General features: G+C 56.8%; 1 protein-coding gene across 2 annotated transcripts in view; it reads right to left on the reverse strand.

Annotated features, from left to right (window-relative positions):
- Window positions 1-16,295, reverse strand: part of MLPH (melanophilin) — a 43,566-nt gene that overhangs the window by 8,292 nt on the left and 18,979 nt on the right. The window contains exons 3-11 of one of the 2 annotated variants that reach the window (XM_059167613.1): window positions 14,091-14,312; window positions 13,836-13,948; window positions 12,650-12,688; window positions 11,189-11,292; window positions 9,898-10,014; window positions 8,568-8,763; window positions 6,164-6,309; window positions 1,634-1,819; window positions 1,186-1,341 (exon numbers count right to left, since the gene is read on the reverse strand). In XM_059167613.1, coding sequence (XP_059023596.1) covers window positions 1,186-1,341; window positions 1,634-1,819; window positions 6,164-6,309; window positions 8,568-8,763; window positions 9,898-10,014; window positions 11,189-11,292; window positions 12,650-12,688; window positions 13,836-13,948; window positions 14,091-14,312 — 1,279 coding nt within the window. The remainder of the gene's footprint in view (window positions 1-1,185; window positions 1,342-1,633; window positions 1,820-6,163; window positions 6,310-8,567; window positions 8,764-9,897; window positions 10,015-11,188; window positions 11,293-12,649; window positions 12,689-13,835; window positions 13,949-14,090; window positions 14,313-16,295) is intronic. The other variant, XM_059167614.1, reaches the window with a different exon arrangement.

A 16,295-nucleotide genomic window follows, 5' to 3' on the forward strand; every position in this document is an offset into this window, starting at 1 on the left:
CCCAGGGATGGCAGGAGGGGCAGTGACAGCGGACAGTGTCACCACAGCTCTAAGAGACAGGCCTACACTATGGGCAAAGGCTTGACTGGCCTCTGGCAGAGCCTGCCTTCCTGACATCATTTTAAATGGGCCCCCAACCCTGGCTCCCACAGTAGCCAAAGGAAATTTCTGGAAACAGAATCAAGGCCCCATCACCCCTATTCTGGTCCCTCCAACGGCTCTCTGGACTCTGCCCTCCTCTTGCAGCAGTCTCCTACCCTCTCCCCCTCACTCCTTCTGCCCCAGGCTCAGGGTTTCACTGCTCCTTCCTGAACATGCCAAGTTCAAGACCACCCCAGGACCTCCACACATGTGTGCTGCCTTCTTCTTGCAATATTCCTTGCTGAGCAGCCCACCTGGGGGCTCCTCCAAGCCACCCTCACTTCCTCCCTGCACGGCTGGCTTCAAGAACCGATCTTTGGTCATTGGCTTGGCCTCTATCTCCTTCCACGAAAGCAGAAACTCCATGAAGGCAAGGCTCCATCAAAGAGTGCAACAGCTGTGCCTTTGTGCCTTGCTATTTTCAGGAGTTTGAAAATCATTTTCTAAGCAAGAAGGAATAAACTAATGCAAAGTCCTCGGGGTGGCTTGTCCCCAACACACACAGCTCTGGAGACACGCTCCTTACTCCTGGTGGGCACCTGCTGATGAGCAGAAGTGAGAAAGGGCCGTGGGTGCGGACTCCCCCTGCAGCCCGAGGGGCAGACCCTCTTTTCTCTGGGGGACACCGGGGGAGGGCAGAGCAGAGCTCAGTCATCTTGGCTGTCCCTGAGAGACCCTGGCAGTGTCCTTCGACCTTTGTTGGCTCCTGGCGCTTGAGTCCTGGACCCACACTTGGACTCACAGGATGACCTTTGGGTCAGAGTCTGCTCCGGACCTCAGGGTTGTCCTAAAACTGGAGCCTGCTTCTGGAGAAGGCCCCTCCTCCTGGGATATGGAGGGGTAAGTGTCAGCATCATTCCTGTAGGGCTGAACACCCTGCTTGCCTCTCCCCAAGGTAAATGGGATGAAAACAGGGGTGGTGGTATGGGCAATCCCCACAGAAACCCCAAGCTCCTGTTCTGGAGCTTTGGTGCACTGTCCACAGCTGCCAGAATCCCACCACGATTCCGCCTGGAGACCCCCTACCCCCGGGACTGGTGTTACCTCACTCTCCACCTGATGAACCTCTGAGGCTGTGACAGCCACTCTGTCCTCCAGCTCCAGCAGCTCCTTGTCTGTGGTCCTGCTGGGCTGCACAAGGTCCTGAGGGTCCCCGGGGATGGTTTCCTGTCTGTACGTCTGGCCCACAGCCCCGCTCACCTGGGAGGGGGAAGCATGGAGCGTGACGACCAGCAGGAGAGACGGCAGGGCGCTCCCCAAGATGGGCCCATCCTACGGCATTCTTTCCTCTGAACTTGGGGCTGGGTGACTAGCTGGCTGGCTGGGGGCTAAGCCTCCCATGCAGCTCCCATTGGGGCCCAGGGCCCCCCAGAGCTTGGCTGGCTGCCTGGGGTGGGCAAGGGGCTAAGTCACAAGCTCTTGCCTCCTGGCCCGGGAGTCAAGAGCTCTTGCCTCTTCCCAGGTCCTGCTGAGCCCAGTCAGGTGGCCTCACCTCCAGGCCTGCCCCCGGGAGGTCCCTGATGGAGGGGCTCCTGTCCAGTTCTGCTTCTTCCTCCTTGCTCCCCTCCTCCTCGGACGAGGCTCCTTGGTCACTTATGTGGCTGGTCAGCTCCTCCAGCTTCCTCCTGAGGGTCTCCTCTTCTCTGTCGGCATCTGTGGGCTCGCAGCCTGGGAGACACTGAGACAACCAAACAGACTGGGATTCAGCTGGTCATCTGTGTGCACTGTGCTCAGAGACAGGACTCTGGGGGAAGTCTCCATTACTCGCCCCCAGTGCCTGTGCTGGGGCCAGTCCTGGCCCTCGTGAACCAGGGTCTGTAGGGTGGGGCACTCCTGTGATCCTGTCGCCACCCAGGCCAAAGATCCACCATCATGACCAAGACACTGAGCTTTCCTTTGGGGACACTTTTACCATGGGAGGACAGTTCTTCCCTCCGACCCTAAATGGGATCCCCAAGATGAGGGAGTGGCCGGCAGACAGAGCCCACTCTCACCAGCAGGAATCTGGGGCCCATCTCCGCAGAAGCACTAAATTCCCAAGAACTGGAAGGAAAGCTAAGGCCACCATCCATAACGGGACCTGGGAAGGGGAGCGTGAGGCCCGTTTTGACACTGAGAGTTCTAGAACACCAAGTAAAATCTGGGAGTGGCACCACAAGAGAGGGCAAGGGGTGAGCAAGAAGAATGACAAATTCAGCAAGTGAAGCAGCTGGATCTGAAAGGTATGACGTGTCACTACCGTAAGGGAGCTGTGGTCACCGCCACTCCTGGTTGGCACAGGAAGGCGCTCATTCATTATGCCAGGCTGCTCGAACTAAAAGTCATTAGCTGGCAAGAGCCTCGGGTCGCTCTGGGCCAGGAGGCACCAGCTAACAGCCTCAAGTGACTAAAAGTACAACTTCCTCCTCTCCTGAGTCACCAGAGTCTATTAGCGCCCAGACCAGACCCGAGAAAATCAATCCTTCCTTTCCTCCAAGCCCGGCAGGTGCGTCCTTCCTGCCATTATCTCCTCGGGAGCTCACCCTGTTTTCAAAGGGAAATGCTCAGCGACATGAGCGACAGGATGAGTTTGCTTTGTTCGGTAGGTAATTGGTTTGATCTTCACATCACCGAGGGCTTTGAGTGGGCAAAGCTGCCCAAAGAAGAATACAAAAGCTGAGAAACGTCACCGTCACCGCTGGGTGAGGACTTGGAGCGACTGCCACTGCCGGTAACCGAGCCGCCGTCTGGCTGCCTGGGCTGGAGAGGTGGGATCGATACCCGGCTGAGAGTGTGCACAGACTGCTTCTGTCTTCCGGGGACACATGGCCGGCACAAAAGACCCCACCCCCTCACTGAGAAGAAGAGGGTGACCCACCGGTGCCTGACACAGCTGCTGTCAAATGTCACTTCCAGATTGAAAAAAAGAAAATCACCCTGAGACAAGGAACTGGGGTTTTTGTTTTCATCTGGGGCTGGAGGAGAGACAAGAGCTGAGGGGGTGACAGTGATGAGGGAGCACGAGGCTGGCTGAAGACAAAGCAAAAGCTGGCGCCTTGCACCCCCTCTCCATCTGCTCCCCCTCAGTCATATGTGTAGCATCCCTCAGGCAGCCCTGACTGCCATGAACAATAAGCAAATAATTAACTTGCAGAGCTCACAATCCTGCAAGACAGGAGTCTCCCTTGGCTTACAAATGTCCTAAATCTTACTAACAAAGATGACTGATGGCAGGATTGTGACATCCCACCAAAAAGTCTCCCAACTATCTTAATGTTAATGGCTGGTCTAAAGACAACATAGATCCAGCCACAAGGGCAAGGCCTCCAGCAGGCCTGGGACATTCTGGCACCTTGTAGGCCCTCTTTAGCATATGAAAACTCCACTGACACCTCCCTTCCCCTCACCTTCCCCCAACGGCAAGGTATAGAACCTGCCATCCCTCACAACCCGTGGCAGCCCCTCTTCCTGCCCATGGGTCCTGTCCCCGTGCTTTAATAAACCACCATTTTGCACCAAAGAAGTCTCAAGAATTCTTTCTTGGTCATCGGCTCCGGACCTCAGCCCACCATTCCTCACCTAGGTTCTAGAACTTCATCAATAGGACCCACAGCCCCTTGCAGGGACCCCTGGAATGGTCTGCCCTGGGTTTTCCCTGGGGTACCTGGCCTGCTGCCCACTTGGCCTTTACACAAAGATGTGTGGGACATGTGCTCTGGGAGAGGCTGGGGGAGGTGGAGTTGGAGACAAGCTCCGAGCATGAAATAGGGAATCATTCAAGGAGGCAGGAAGGATGGCACGTACCAGGAGGGCTGGCCAGATGTCAGGGAATGTGTTTTACTGAAAGTTACTACAGTCGTTAAATTAAAAACTTACTGAAAACAGACAGTTCCAGTCTTTATCACCTTGTCATCTGACTGAGGGTTCCTCTGTCCACTGTGGCTTTGCCACACAGGAAGGTCCCTGCCTTGGCCTCGCCGCCCCTCCACTACCCTCCCCTAGCCCTGCTGGGGGCTGACCCCTGGTCTGATCAAAGGTTACTTTCCTGTGTGGTGTTTTCCTCACTCTTCCGTAAAAGAGAGTCCAGGCCCCAAGAAGTGAGAGCCACTCTGGGTGGAGAATGCTGGACGGCTTTCACTGCAGACCTTCTCAGGGTCTTTCACACCCTGCTGTGCTCAGGGCAGAGGGAGAGCACCCTTCTTCCAGAGGCAGAGGGTGGGCACAGAGAACCTCTAGCCCATGGCTGTGGGAAGCTTCTGGGTAGCGCTCCAGGAAAGAGAGTCAGCTGTGCCTCAGGGCACGGACTCTGGAGAGGGAGAGACTTCACATTTCTGTTCCGCTGACATTAGCCCAATTTTAAAACAAAAAACATGCACCGATTCCTCAGAAGCCATGCGAAGAAGTGCTCCTTCTACAAGTCTGCTGCTTTTTTCCGGCAGATCCCATTTCCCGAGGCTTGGACAGAGGATCAAGGTTGGAAGAGCCTCTCACCTTTTCTGCATCAGCTGAGATTTGGGAGGGCTGGCACCCCACCCGCCCAGTGGGGGTCCCGTCCCCATGCTGGCACCTCTGCTGCTGGGGACAGAGGGTTTAGCAAAGTCTGGGTCCCACTGAGTGGGTCCCACTGGGTAGCTCCATTAGTCACCAAGGGCCAGGGATGGTGCTGCTAGAGTGACAGCCAGGAGTTTTAGGGGGTGTGTGGGCTGGGGCTGTGTCAGATGAAGCTCCTCCTGGGTTGTCAGAGTGCGCACAAGGCTAAGGGGCGGGGGAAGGCCCTAGCTCCCTGCAGAGCGGCCCCTCCCACCTGCATCTAGAAGAGGGCCAAGCACAGCCGCATGGGTCCCAGCTGCTTTCCGCCTTTTCTGAACATGCTCAATATCAGTCATTCCTTCCACCTGACAGCCTGAGCTCCATCCCTGGGTCACCCTGAAGGGAGAATCCCCAGGGGCACCTCCCACCCTTCAAGTCTCCCTGGGGGGGAGGGTCCCAGGAGGAACTCTGAGCCACATACTAGAGCCTGGGTCAGTCCTCGCTCCTGAACACATGCCTGAGACCAGCCGTGGCTGAGCTGCCTCTGGGATTCCATCCAGAGCAGGGCTCTCCTCTTGATGTCCTGCCTCTCTCTGGCTGCTCACTAACAAAAGGCCCTAATCCCAAGATCTCCTCTGTAGGAGTTGGGCCTTGCCAGGGTCTCTATGAGTCTGCATCAGCCTATGGTCAGGCTGTCCTCGTATAAAGTGTGGTGGCCTTTCCTCCCATAAAATGTATTTGCTCAGATCTGACTCTGCTGTCTGTAAGTGGGACCATGGTTTAAATTCAGGGAAGGGAACCCGGGATACTCAGAGGAATCTTGTGATTTATGTCATAAATCAGGGTCTACAACGTGAGTGAGTCTCCCTCATTTAACAGGTGTTTTGTATGTCAAATTAAATTTTCTTAAAACCTGCGGAACATCTACTAAAAGCATACCCTGGTGGAGTATTTGCTCCTCTTGTAAATGACAGAATGCTTGATGGGGCGTAAGCTAAGTATCTGCTTCCAGAGGAACCAAGCACTGACACAGGCCACAGTACGGATCCTGAGACCGTGACTCCGTGGGCAGGAAGCCAGGCACGCACATCAAGCGGTGAACGCTCCCGTCTGGATGCAATGCCCACGGCGGAGACGGGAAGCAGGCCAGTGGCCGCCTCAGCTGGAGGGAGCGGATGGGGAGCGACGGCTCACGGGATCGGCTTCCCTCTGGGGCGGTGACGTTTTGGGACCGACAGAGGGGACGGCTGCACCAGGTTGTGAACGCACTGAGTGCAGTGAACATGAGCTTCAGGACGGTGAATTCTACATTATGTGGATTTCATTTCAACAGGACAGCGGACATTTGGATGATACTGCTCGCACATTTGGATGGTCTCTGCTACACAGGCCTGGGCAAACGTGCGGCTTGAAAGCACTGAAAGCTTTGATTTCTCCAAAGCAGCTTGGCATGAAGGTTAAAAAATCTCCATCCAAAGCATTAGCAGGAAGGAAAGTTTTGCAGGTGCCTTACCTGACTCTGGGACGGGGTGTGGCCTCCTCCTCCGCATGGGTGGAAGGCAGCGTGGGGAGCCCCGGGGCTCTCGCCATCGTCCTCCGAGGTGTCCATTTCGGCCAGATACTGGGAGGGGAGCCGCTCACTCCTGGTGATGCTCTTCCCTTTGGAGTGAGAGTGGGATCGCATTATCCAGAGCAAAAAGTTGGAAGCCAGTGCACACGCTTTTCCCAGTAAAGAAAATGAGAGATGACAGAAACCGAAGACATGATTTCAGCCCCCCGAGGTGAGGAAGCAGAGAACCTTAGATCAAGGTCAGAGCGGAGCGGATCCCAAACCCTCACACGGGACCTTCAGGAAACAGGATCCTGCCCGGAACTCTCAGTGGGGCCAGAGGAGCAGAGACCACATCAGCCGGGTGACCACAGTACACGAAATTCCACCACGTGAAACTGTGTGCCCAGAGTGTGGCTGATGTGGGGCCCAGGCAGCGTCCGTGAGTGGTGGGGGCTCTGGAAAGTCTGTCCATGCTGGTCCCTGAGGGCTATTTCTCGCATCTGTGTGTGGGCACGGATCACCTCCAGCATGCCCAAAAATGCTCATCCTGTGCTCCAGATTGGGGGGAACTACTGTCCCCATGGCCTCACCGCAAGGCCCCTCCCTAGGGCTCCAGACCCCTCCCTGGGAGGTGGAGTCAGAGGAAGAGGTGGCCAGGGCTGGCTGCATGGGAGTCACTGTGCATGGCCGCTACTGTCCTCCATAGGCACCAGGCCCCACTGGCTCAGTGAGTCCTGCCAACAGGTGAACGAGCTTGGGAGAGGGCCCTAAGCTCCAGGGAGACTGCAACCCCGTGCCCCGCTGGCTTCAGCTTGGGAGACCGCATGCTGGGGACACAGTCTGGCAGTGCCCGAACTCCCTCCCATACGGACAGGATGGAGATCCGCTGTTTTAAGTCGCTACATTTGTGACACTACAATCTTGTTTAGTGGCTACAACGGTATCGCACGCCAGGCATGAGCCCTCTTCACAGGGAGGAGAAACTGAGTCACAATGGCTAAGCTGGTGGAACAAGCGGCTTGCCCCGTTCCACCCAGCCTCAGACGATGCCCCTGCGTGTCGGGAGCATGTCCCCTGCGATACTCCCCGTTCCAGGGATGAAGTGAAACTGCTGGTTGGTCAGAAACATGGTCTCCCTCGGCCTCTCCCCCCCTGCCTGCCACCCCGTCGGTGTCCTCACCATGGGGGGGTCATGGAGTCTGTGACATCCCCGTCCCTGTCCCCGTCCACCCCCATCCTATGACCTGTTCAATGCAGATTCATTTATTCACTGTTCAGCGGGAAGTAAAGCCCCCATGTTCCTCCCCAAATGCCTCCAGCACCCTAATCAGCCTGTGGACCATGAGATTATGTTCCCTATAATATAATGAAAAGGAAAAGTGGAAAGGGGAACCAATTTCCTGGCAGGAGGTGTCTTAACCACATTTCCCGGCAGCTGGCCCCACGCGGCGGCCACGTGGGAGGGGACGGGCCGGGCTGCCTCTGTGATCTCATCTGCTCCTGCATTAGGGTGTCTGAACTCCTGAACCCATACTCCCACAGGGCACAGGAAAAGACAGCAATTCAGGATTTCATTATGAAGCGCGCTGTCTGACAACAAAATTCAACTAAGCAAGTCTAGTTCTCAGCACTTGCAGACCTCACGATTCGTAGCTGGGGGCTGGTGGTGGACCAGGGGGAAGCAGTGCCCAAATGGGACCTGCATTGTCCGTTCCCAAGAGTACCATCCATTCCCAAGTGCACTGTTCATCCCCAAGAGTACCATCCTCCTCCAAGTGTACTATCCATTCCCAAATGCACCGTCTGTCCCCAAGTGCGCCATCCATCCCCAAATGTACCATCCATCCCCAAGTGCACTGTCTGTCCCCAAGGGCGCCATCTGTCCCCAAATGTACCATCCATCCCCAAGTATGCCATCTGTCCTCAAGTGCACCATCCATTCCAAACGCGCCATCCGTCCCCAAGAGTACTGTCCATCCCCAGGTGCAGTGTCAGTCCCCAGGCTTGGACCTGACCTGTCCTTTGGTCAGGATGGATGGTCCAGGTGACCAGTGATCCTAATCATTGCAGGGACACCTGCCTGTCTCTACCCCAAGCCAGCTCAGTACCCTCCCTACAGCTGATAACAAGCTATGTGACCAGCTGAGCTGTTGATACTGGGACTTCTGAGTGTCAGGACGGCAGCGCCCAGCCTGGGGGTGGGGGGGAGCGGGTGGGGAGTGGTGTCTACCAGGACCAGACATGCCAGACAAGGCGGTGAAGGAAGGGGTTGCTATCAATCGGCTGGCGTGTCTGCACAAATCAGGGAAGTGGGTGGGTTTTCTGCTGACCCCTTCCCCAATGCAGAGCCCATCAAGGGACCTACCAGCTGCAGCAGCAGTTCCCAGGGCTGTCCTGCGGGACTCTCCAGGGACGCAGAGCTCAGTGAGGGTGTCCTGTCCCGCAGGGGAGAGGCTGTCCGTCTGCTCTTCTGGAGGGGGGTGGCATCCAGGGGCAACCATGGCCTCTGGGGAGGCGTCCTTGGCACAGGGTTCATCCGTGAAGGTTTGAGCACACGGGACCTGAAGGGTGCGTGAGGTTTTACTAGGAAGGGCAGCTCCCTGGCACGGGGGTCTTTCCATCCTAGTCTGAGGGTTTCCAGACCTCACGGGAGCAAACGCTAGGCACTCCCTGCTCTGGCCCCTTGCAACTCAGGTCCCTTTATTTGCAGAAATCCTGCAGAGAACCATTTACTGCCCACTCTGTATCATGTGTCCGTGGAAGGATGGGGGGCTCTCGAGACCCTGGGCCACTCACTGTACAAGGGAACACATCTGACAGCTCAGGGCTCTGACCCACCTAGAGCCTGAGGCCCTGAGGAGGCGGGTGGGGGAGCTATTATCTGGGCGGGGGGGGGGGGGGATGTGTTGTTCTAACTGCATACACCTTAATACTCCCAGAAAGGTGAGCGGGAGCATGGCAGGACCCCTGGGGGCCCCTCGGCTGCAGCCCCAGCCCCTCCTCCTCTACCCTTCCTCTGGCTGGCAGAAGCTTCTCTCTGTTGTGCCCTTGCCCCCAAGGATACAAGGTACTGAGGGTGTCTGGAAGTCACATGCTCCAGCTCCTTTCCAGCTTGAGGGGGCAGGGAGGAAGCGGTCCTCAGGGCCCGGAGACCACAGGAAGCAGAGGCCACAGGGGCTGGTCTTGCAGCTGGAGTGGGACTTGTTATCCAAAGACCTCTGCGGTGCCGGCTTGCTGCCCTGCTGTCCTCTCCCCTGAAGCAGTCTGCGGATCAGCCCCAGGCAGACACAGCCCCGCCCAGCTTGGGCCTGGAACTGCTGGACGGATGCCCAGGCACCTATCAGGCCCTGAGTCCAGGACAGACAGCATTCCTCTGGCCTGCTCCCCTGACAAGCAGCCCATCCAAATTCCCGGGGCCCCTCATTCGTCCAGCCTTGGTTCCCCTCCTGCACTCCACTTTTCCAAGGGGCCAGCCCTGTTTCTGCAAAGATGGGGTTGTGAAGCTTCTGGATCCTGTGGGATCCCAGATCCTCAGCACCCCAACTCCCTCCCCCCTCCCCCCAGCCCATCAGGCCCATCAGGCCTCCTATGGCCATCGGACTCCTTCCCAGAGTGCCGTCCCCCACCTGGGGCCCGAGCACCTGTCGCTCAGGTTATCCTGAGAAGGACGGGGGCAGAAACGAGAGCCCACTGACCTGCAGGCTGTCCATGGCTGCTGGCACTGGGGACGAATCTGGGGGGTGACTGCCAGACCAAGTTGAGTCGTCAGAGTCAGCCTCAAAGTCCAAGTCGTGAATGGAGAGACGCTTTTTCTTAGGTGCAGATGTGGGCAAGAGGAGCAGAGTCAGGGTCAGCTGGATGGCAAGGACCTGAGACCCTCTGCCCTGGGCAGGGTGAGCGCCCTCAGGGGCACCCTCACCTCCCACCCTAGACACAAACCTGAAGGAGCTCAAGGCAGCACCTCGGAATGCCCTGCAAGGTCTGCCTCTTTAGCCTCTCTTAGAGGAGCGGAAGGAAACACCTGCTGGACCCAAGGGGCCCAAGGCTGCTCCGATGTGCCGAGGACACGGCAGCCTCGGGATGGGGGGCGGGGAGCACAGGCAGGCTCCTCTGGGGCTCACAGATACTTCTTTCCCTTGAGAGGTGGGGGGCGGATAGTTCAGGCAGGTGAGGGGCACCCCCTGCAAGGTCCCAGAGGTGGGGGAGAACTCCAAGTTGTCCAGATGAACAGCACCCACCTACTGAAATCCTCCCTCACGCTAATCTTGATGCTTTAACGGCATGATATATGGAATATTCCAGACACTAGTTAGTATTTAAGCTCTCTGAGTGGCACGTCTACAATTTTCTCCCCGTAGACTGGCCAGACCTGGCCAGAACTGAATGTCATGGATCCTGGTCTCCTCTCGGTGTCTCCAGCTAAACTCCTTGTCTCCCCCGCCCCAAAAGGCTCCCCTTCTGTCATTCCCCTCTCCAATCTCCAGAAACCCCGGGGGGTACTCCGTTTGTCTGTCACCAAAAACATGTTATGAAATAAGTGAAGATGGAAATGAACCTAAAAGCAAGGCTTATGGCTGGCTGTAAAAAAAGTAAAATGTTCAGAGGGGAGTCAAAGAGGTTCTCTTCCCTGAAGGATACCAAAGCCACCTGGCAAGACAGCAGGGTCCCCTCTGCGACCCCTGCCTGCCCTCACAACCTCAGAGCGTGCTCCTGGGACCCAGACCGGACAGGTCGGGTGGGCTTCCCGAGGGCTCTGTCCGCCCCATAGTTTGCTCTGGGGTTTCTTATGGTGAGACCACGTGCTGAAGGCATGATCCCGTTTGGTGCTCGGTGTCTCAGACACTCTCCGGGCACGGCCAGGGAGGTAGGGTCTCTGTGCTCATGCTACGGTAACCGGTAAAGTCAAGGAGAACACTGAGGTTTTTAGGACATCAGAACCCCAGGCTCCAGCTGGGGGAGCCGTGGGGGTGACCGGGGAAGACTTACTTTGCTGCCAATGGGCTGGGCCTGGGCTGCTGTGTCCAGTTCCCCATCCTCATCTGTCTGCTCACTATCTCCACTTCCCTCGCCAGCGCTTGCCTCAGGCCCACCTGCAACAGATGCACACATGACTCAACCCGGGGAGAGAGATTAGGGGCCACCCATTCATCCACCCAACCCCCCACCCACCACCCATCTACCTACCCACTCCCATCCACCCACCTACCAGTCCATCCAACCAGCCCGACCATCTACAACCCATCCACTCACCCACCTATCTGCCCACCCACCTGCTGACCTACAACTCATCCAGCCACCACCCATTCATCCACTTTCCATCCAACTATCTGTCCATCCACTCATTCATGCATTCTGCAAAAACGTGTCCACCTATCCACCCACCATGACACATCCAGGCAAAACCATCTGCTGGCCTTCCAAAGACCTATCCAAGCATCAGTTAGACTTGGTCTGAACCCCAGAAGAAAACGACTACTCTGCATCAGTTTTGTCAGGGATCATGCCAACGGGCATTTGTCCTCCATTCAGGGACTCCTTCTCGGGTAATCCACATCCCTGGCCTTGTGGTTGGGTGAAGGAGGCTGAGAGCAAAATCACGTTTTCTCAAACAGTCATTTCATGAGTTTATCTGCAGTCTGCAGACATAGCTTGGAAGGAGGTGAGCCTCAGCCCCAGGGCGCCCACCCCTCCTCCACCCTCCAGGCCCCCTGCCTCACCTGAGCACCTGGGCAGCCCCATCACAGCCTCTTCCCTCTGCTTCCCCACTCACACTAACCTGGCCCCTGTTTTCCTTTAGATCTCCAGACCTCCAGGAAACGAGCTCTGGGGTTTTAGAGCATGGATCGTCGACCTTCCCTCAAGGGCCATGAGGACATCCCTGCACTGGGGGCACGTGAGCTGTGGGGCTGGGTCCACACGGGCTGCCCCTGCACACCCCCCAGCCCTCACTCCCTGTACCTTTGGGTCAGGGGAGGTCTCGAGTGTGAACGAGCCGGGCATTTACTGTACTTGAGAGTGCCCCGTGCAGCGGGCCCCCACACTAGGACCCATGCACCGGGCAGACAGGCTGATTATTTTCATTCTCTGGACTGTGAATCTTGAGGAGACTTACCCCAAACCACCAGACAGAAGACACTGAGCTGAGCTCTGTCTGCGTGGAGGGAATGTGCGCATGGCTCCCAGAGGCCTGGGGCACACACGTGTGTCTGTGTGTGTGCATATGTATGCGGGTGTGGCCCGTCAGCATGGAGCTGCCCCCAGAACTGAACAGGAACAGGAGCTCTGCGCCCCTTTTGGTCACTGACTCCTTACATCTCTCTCTCCACTTGGGATGAGGGTTTAGCAAACCCGAAAGACGGTCCCTGATCCTGACACGGAAGATAGTTCTCAGCCGCTCTCACAGGGAGGAGGGAAAAATCACAAGCCCTACGAGCTCCGAGGACTTACTGTGGATGTCAGGCGAGCCTCGCGCTCTGTCAGGTAAACCTGGAACCAAAGGAAAGGCGCTGGGAAGAAAGACATCCCCCGAGACCGCGTGTTTTAGCTCCGGTTTCCTCTCATTTCCTTCTCGGACCTGGGACGGCCGTCTCCGGTAGCATCCGCCCGTCCTGCTGCGGGGGCCTTGGGAAACGCCCCGGTTGCTCTGCAGGTTTACCGGGAGAACCCCCTGCACCCCCATTCCCCACCCTAGCTGACCAGTCTGCGTTTGGCCCTGGCCCACCAGGCCTCAGAACAGTAACTTCAATCATTTCTATTTTTTCAGTTTGACTACTTGAAAACACACACACGACTTTTCTTCCCCGCACCTTCTGTGACTCAGTGAACTGTGCTCCCAGGTGCCCCTGGGGGAGAATCCAGCCTGGGCATCATCCCTAGGACTCTGGGGCCAGTTGGGAGCAGCGGGGAGTCAGGGTTCCTATTGTCCCACAGCGCCACCTTGTGGTGACAACTCTGACAACTCTGAAATCGGCAGGTGCGGGTTGGTGTTGGCTCCAGGAGCTCCGGACCTCGGCTGGGCTTCACAATCCCCACAATCTTTCTTAAGACACAGATTCCTGAGCCGGCCCAGTCCCTGGAATCGGCACCTCCCAGAGCAATACTAGGTCTTCAGGGGTTCCAACGTGGCCTCTGTGAACAGGACCGCCTTTGGGGTCGAGTTTCTCAAACGCTTTGCAATGTGGCTTTCTTCCCTGCTCCCTGGGGTTCGCACCCTTGAGCCCTGTGGCGGGGCCCAGACCTCCAGCTGCAGGAAGACCCCTTGGCCCATCAGATGCACAGGGAATGTTTGTGGAAATGAGAAGATCCAGGCCCCAAATCAGACGCCCAGGGAGGAAGGGCCTGGAGAACATGCTCTGTTAACCAGAGCCTGGTTACTTGACTAGTCACTGAGTTCGAGACTTTAGCTATGAGTTCTCAACCTGCTAGGAAACCTTGAAAGGTAGGATTTCAAGCAGTTTGGGTGTCGACAGCATTCAGGACTTCCCAGGGGGCCACAGAAAGCAGCCAACCTTGTACAAAACACCCGAGAGGGCCTGACAGGGGCACACACCCATTCCAAAGGATCTACTTGGTCCTGAAACCTGAAACACACATGGGAACAAAGAGTGAGGCTGGGGAGGGGTACGCTCCTCACCTGCCCCCTGCAGCCGTCCGCACAGGGAACGGATCACTTTGGCACTCCCGAAGCGCTTGAAGCGGGCTCTCAGGTGCTGGTGGTACCACTCCAGAGAGCCAATCTTCACAACCCTGCAGAGACAGGGGGCTCAGACCGAGGCATGGCGCTGGGAGGCATGCGTCCATGCCCACCCTTCTTCAGCCAGGCCCCCCCCAGGAGACCTATCGGGCCCTGGTACCCACAGGGTCCCTCGGATGCCAGGCCATGACTCACCTGGCCAGGTGGCAGGGGTCACAGAGCCAGCCCTGCTCCTCCGGGTGAGCATGGCTGCAGTTCTGGCAGGTGAAGAGGCGACAGTCCAGGCACTGCCTTCTGGGGGTTGCAAGGAGCCGGTAGGGCTGCAGACAGCGGGCACAGTGGGTCTCATTCAGGTGTGCTGTGTCAGCAAGCAGCTCTCTCTGGGAGCTCTCCTTCTTAATCCGGCCCTTCAACCCCCTTGGGAAAATGTCAGAAACAAGAAATCTCTAAGACACCTGCCTTGTTTTTGCAATAGGTTTTAAGTGCTTGCATGCATGGATGTTCAAGAACACACACACACACACACACACACACACACAGAATTTTCTCATATACAGAAAACAGGTAAGTCACCCCCAGGCAGCCCTCACTGTCTGCAGGGCCAGCTCCATGCTCCTGCTCTCTCCCGGGAGGTGAGGGGGGGTGGGGGGGAAGCCCAGCAAGTTGGAGTCAAACATGTACAGTTAGGGTATTGGAATTTAAACAACTCTATTTTTACAGAAATGAAGTTGCCTTTAAACATTTCCGTGCCTCTTCACAATCTGACATTCTTCCAGGCTGCATGTCCGTGACTTTCAGTGCTAAAGGGCCACGACCCATCAGGGCTTAGAATCACAGGCTGGGACAGTTGCCACCGCTTGTCCTCACCACCTCACATAACCCATAACGGAGAGAGGAGGGACAGAGTTCCGGAACCCCAGCTTGGGGACGGAGCCCGGAGCTTTGCTGATGCACAGCCCAGAGCTCAGAGACTGTGTTCCAGCACCCCGTTTCACCAGATGAGGCTGGGCCTAGCAGTCCCTAGCACCGGGGGGTCCAATGTTCCTCAGAGCAGAGTGAAGTTGGCGGCTCTGGGGAGCCCAGCAAGGCCACGGCCAGGTGGGATCCTGGGGGTGCACCTGGTCTGGCCACAGGATTATTCCCAACTCCAATTTGTTGCCCAGTCCAGCTGTTTGAGAGGAAGTTAGAGAAAAGAAAAAAGTCCAGGCGGTTCATGGGCTGGTCAGCGCTGCCACAGAGATGGCAGAGATAAAGCTCATCACAAGGGCAAGGCAGTGCTCCTCTCTCTGAGGCCCTGCTCTGCCTTGTGGCCTGAGCTAATGGTTCTGTGTGGAGGGAGGACGCCAGGCAAGTGGGGGTTGGGCACTCTCCCCAGGAGGTCACACAGAGTCCTGGGGACAAAGACGGGAGGTATCTCCTTGCAAACAGTTCGGGGTCCCTTCCAATAGGTGAGCAAGCTGAGCTGCCCACCTCCTCCCCCCAGTTTGTTCCCACACAGCAAGCCTGAAGTGGCCTCCTCTGGGAGGTGTCTGGTGCAGGAAACATCCAGCACTGGGCTGTCCTGGGAAAACCACAGCAGCACCCGCCAGACCCTTCTGGTGGGCTCACCAAATCGAACCGACTGGGAAATGTCCCCTCCACGTCATGGACCCATTCCCTCTGTTCTGGATTTTAGAGAATGTCTGCCAAATGCAGTATTTTTAGTTTTCAAAGGGATCTACTTAATCCATTCTTAGTGACAAAATCAGAGGGACCCGGGAGCCACTGTCTTGTGGGAACTCGGGGCCTGTGGTTTCCGACGGGGATAGCCCAGAGCTCTTCTAGGAAGCTCTGGGACGGGACTCCCGGTTTTAAGTGTCATTGTCTACACTTCTCTGATTTCCTGCTCTCCACTTGTTGCTCAAACACTATGGAAGGTCCCACAAACAAAACTCTAGCCTCAGCTTTGAAAACCAAGCAAACATAGCCTTGTGATGGCCGCAGTCTAAGGGCAGGGCTGTCATCCACGGAGAAAGCTGCACTGACATCTTTGCTTCAAGCCTGGGAGCACAGGGACCTGGACCCCAGTGGGGAGGGTCTCTTGACCTCCTCCATTTCCACTTTGACAGTATCTGGATCAGCTAGAAAATCTAGAGACCACCCTTCGCCTCTCTCCCAGCGGAGTGGCCCTTATTTTGCATCCAGGCAGAACCACACCCCCAGCCCAGCAGGAAGGATGGGGGCCTGTAGGACACACCACATCCCGGGACCGGAAGTCCTCTGAGATAAGAGCCATGCAGGTGGCAGCTGGACACTGACATATTCCAGGGTCAATCACTCCGATCTGGAGTTGCATGGTGAGGAGTTGCGGGGGCAGAATAATGCACATACTCTGCTTGTTGCAAAATGGGGTTGACCAGA

This window comes from Mustela lutreola, chromosome 3, assembly GCF_030435805.1.
Source record: "Mustela lutreola isolate mMusLut2 chromosome 3, mMusLut2.pri, whole genome shotgun sequence".
NCBI lineage: Eukaryota > Metazoa > Chordata > Mammalia > Carnivora > Mustelidae > Mustela > Mustela lutreola.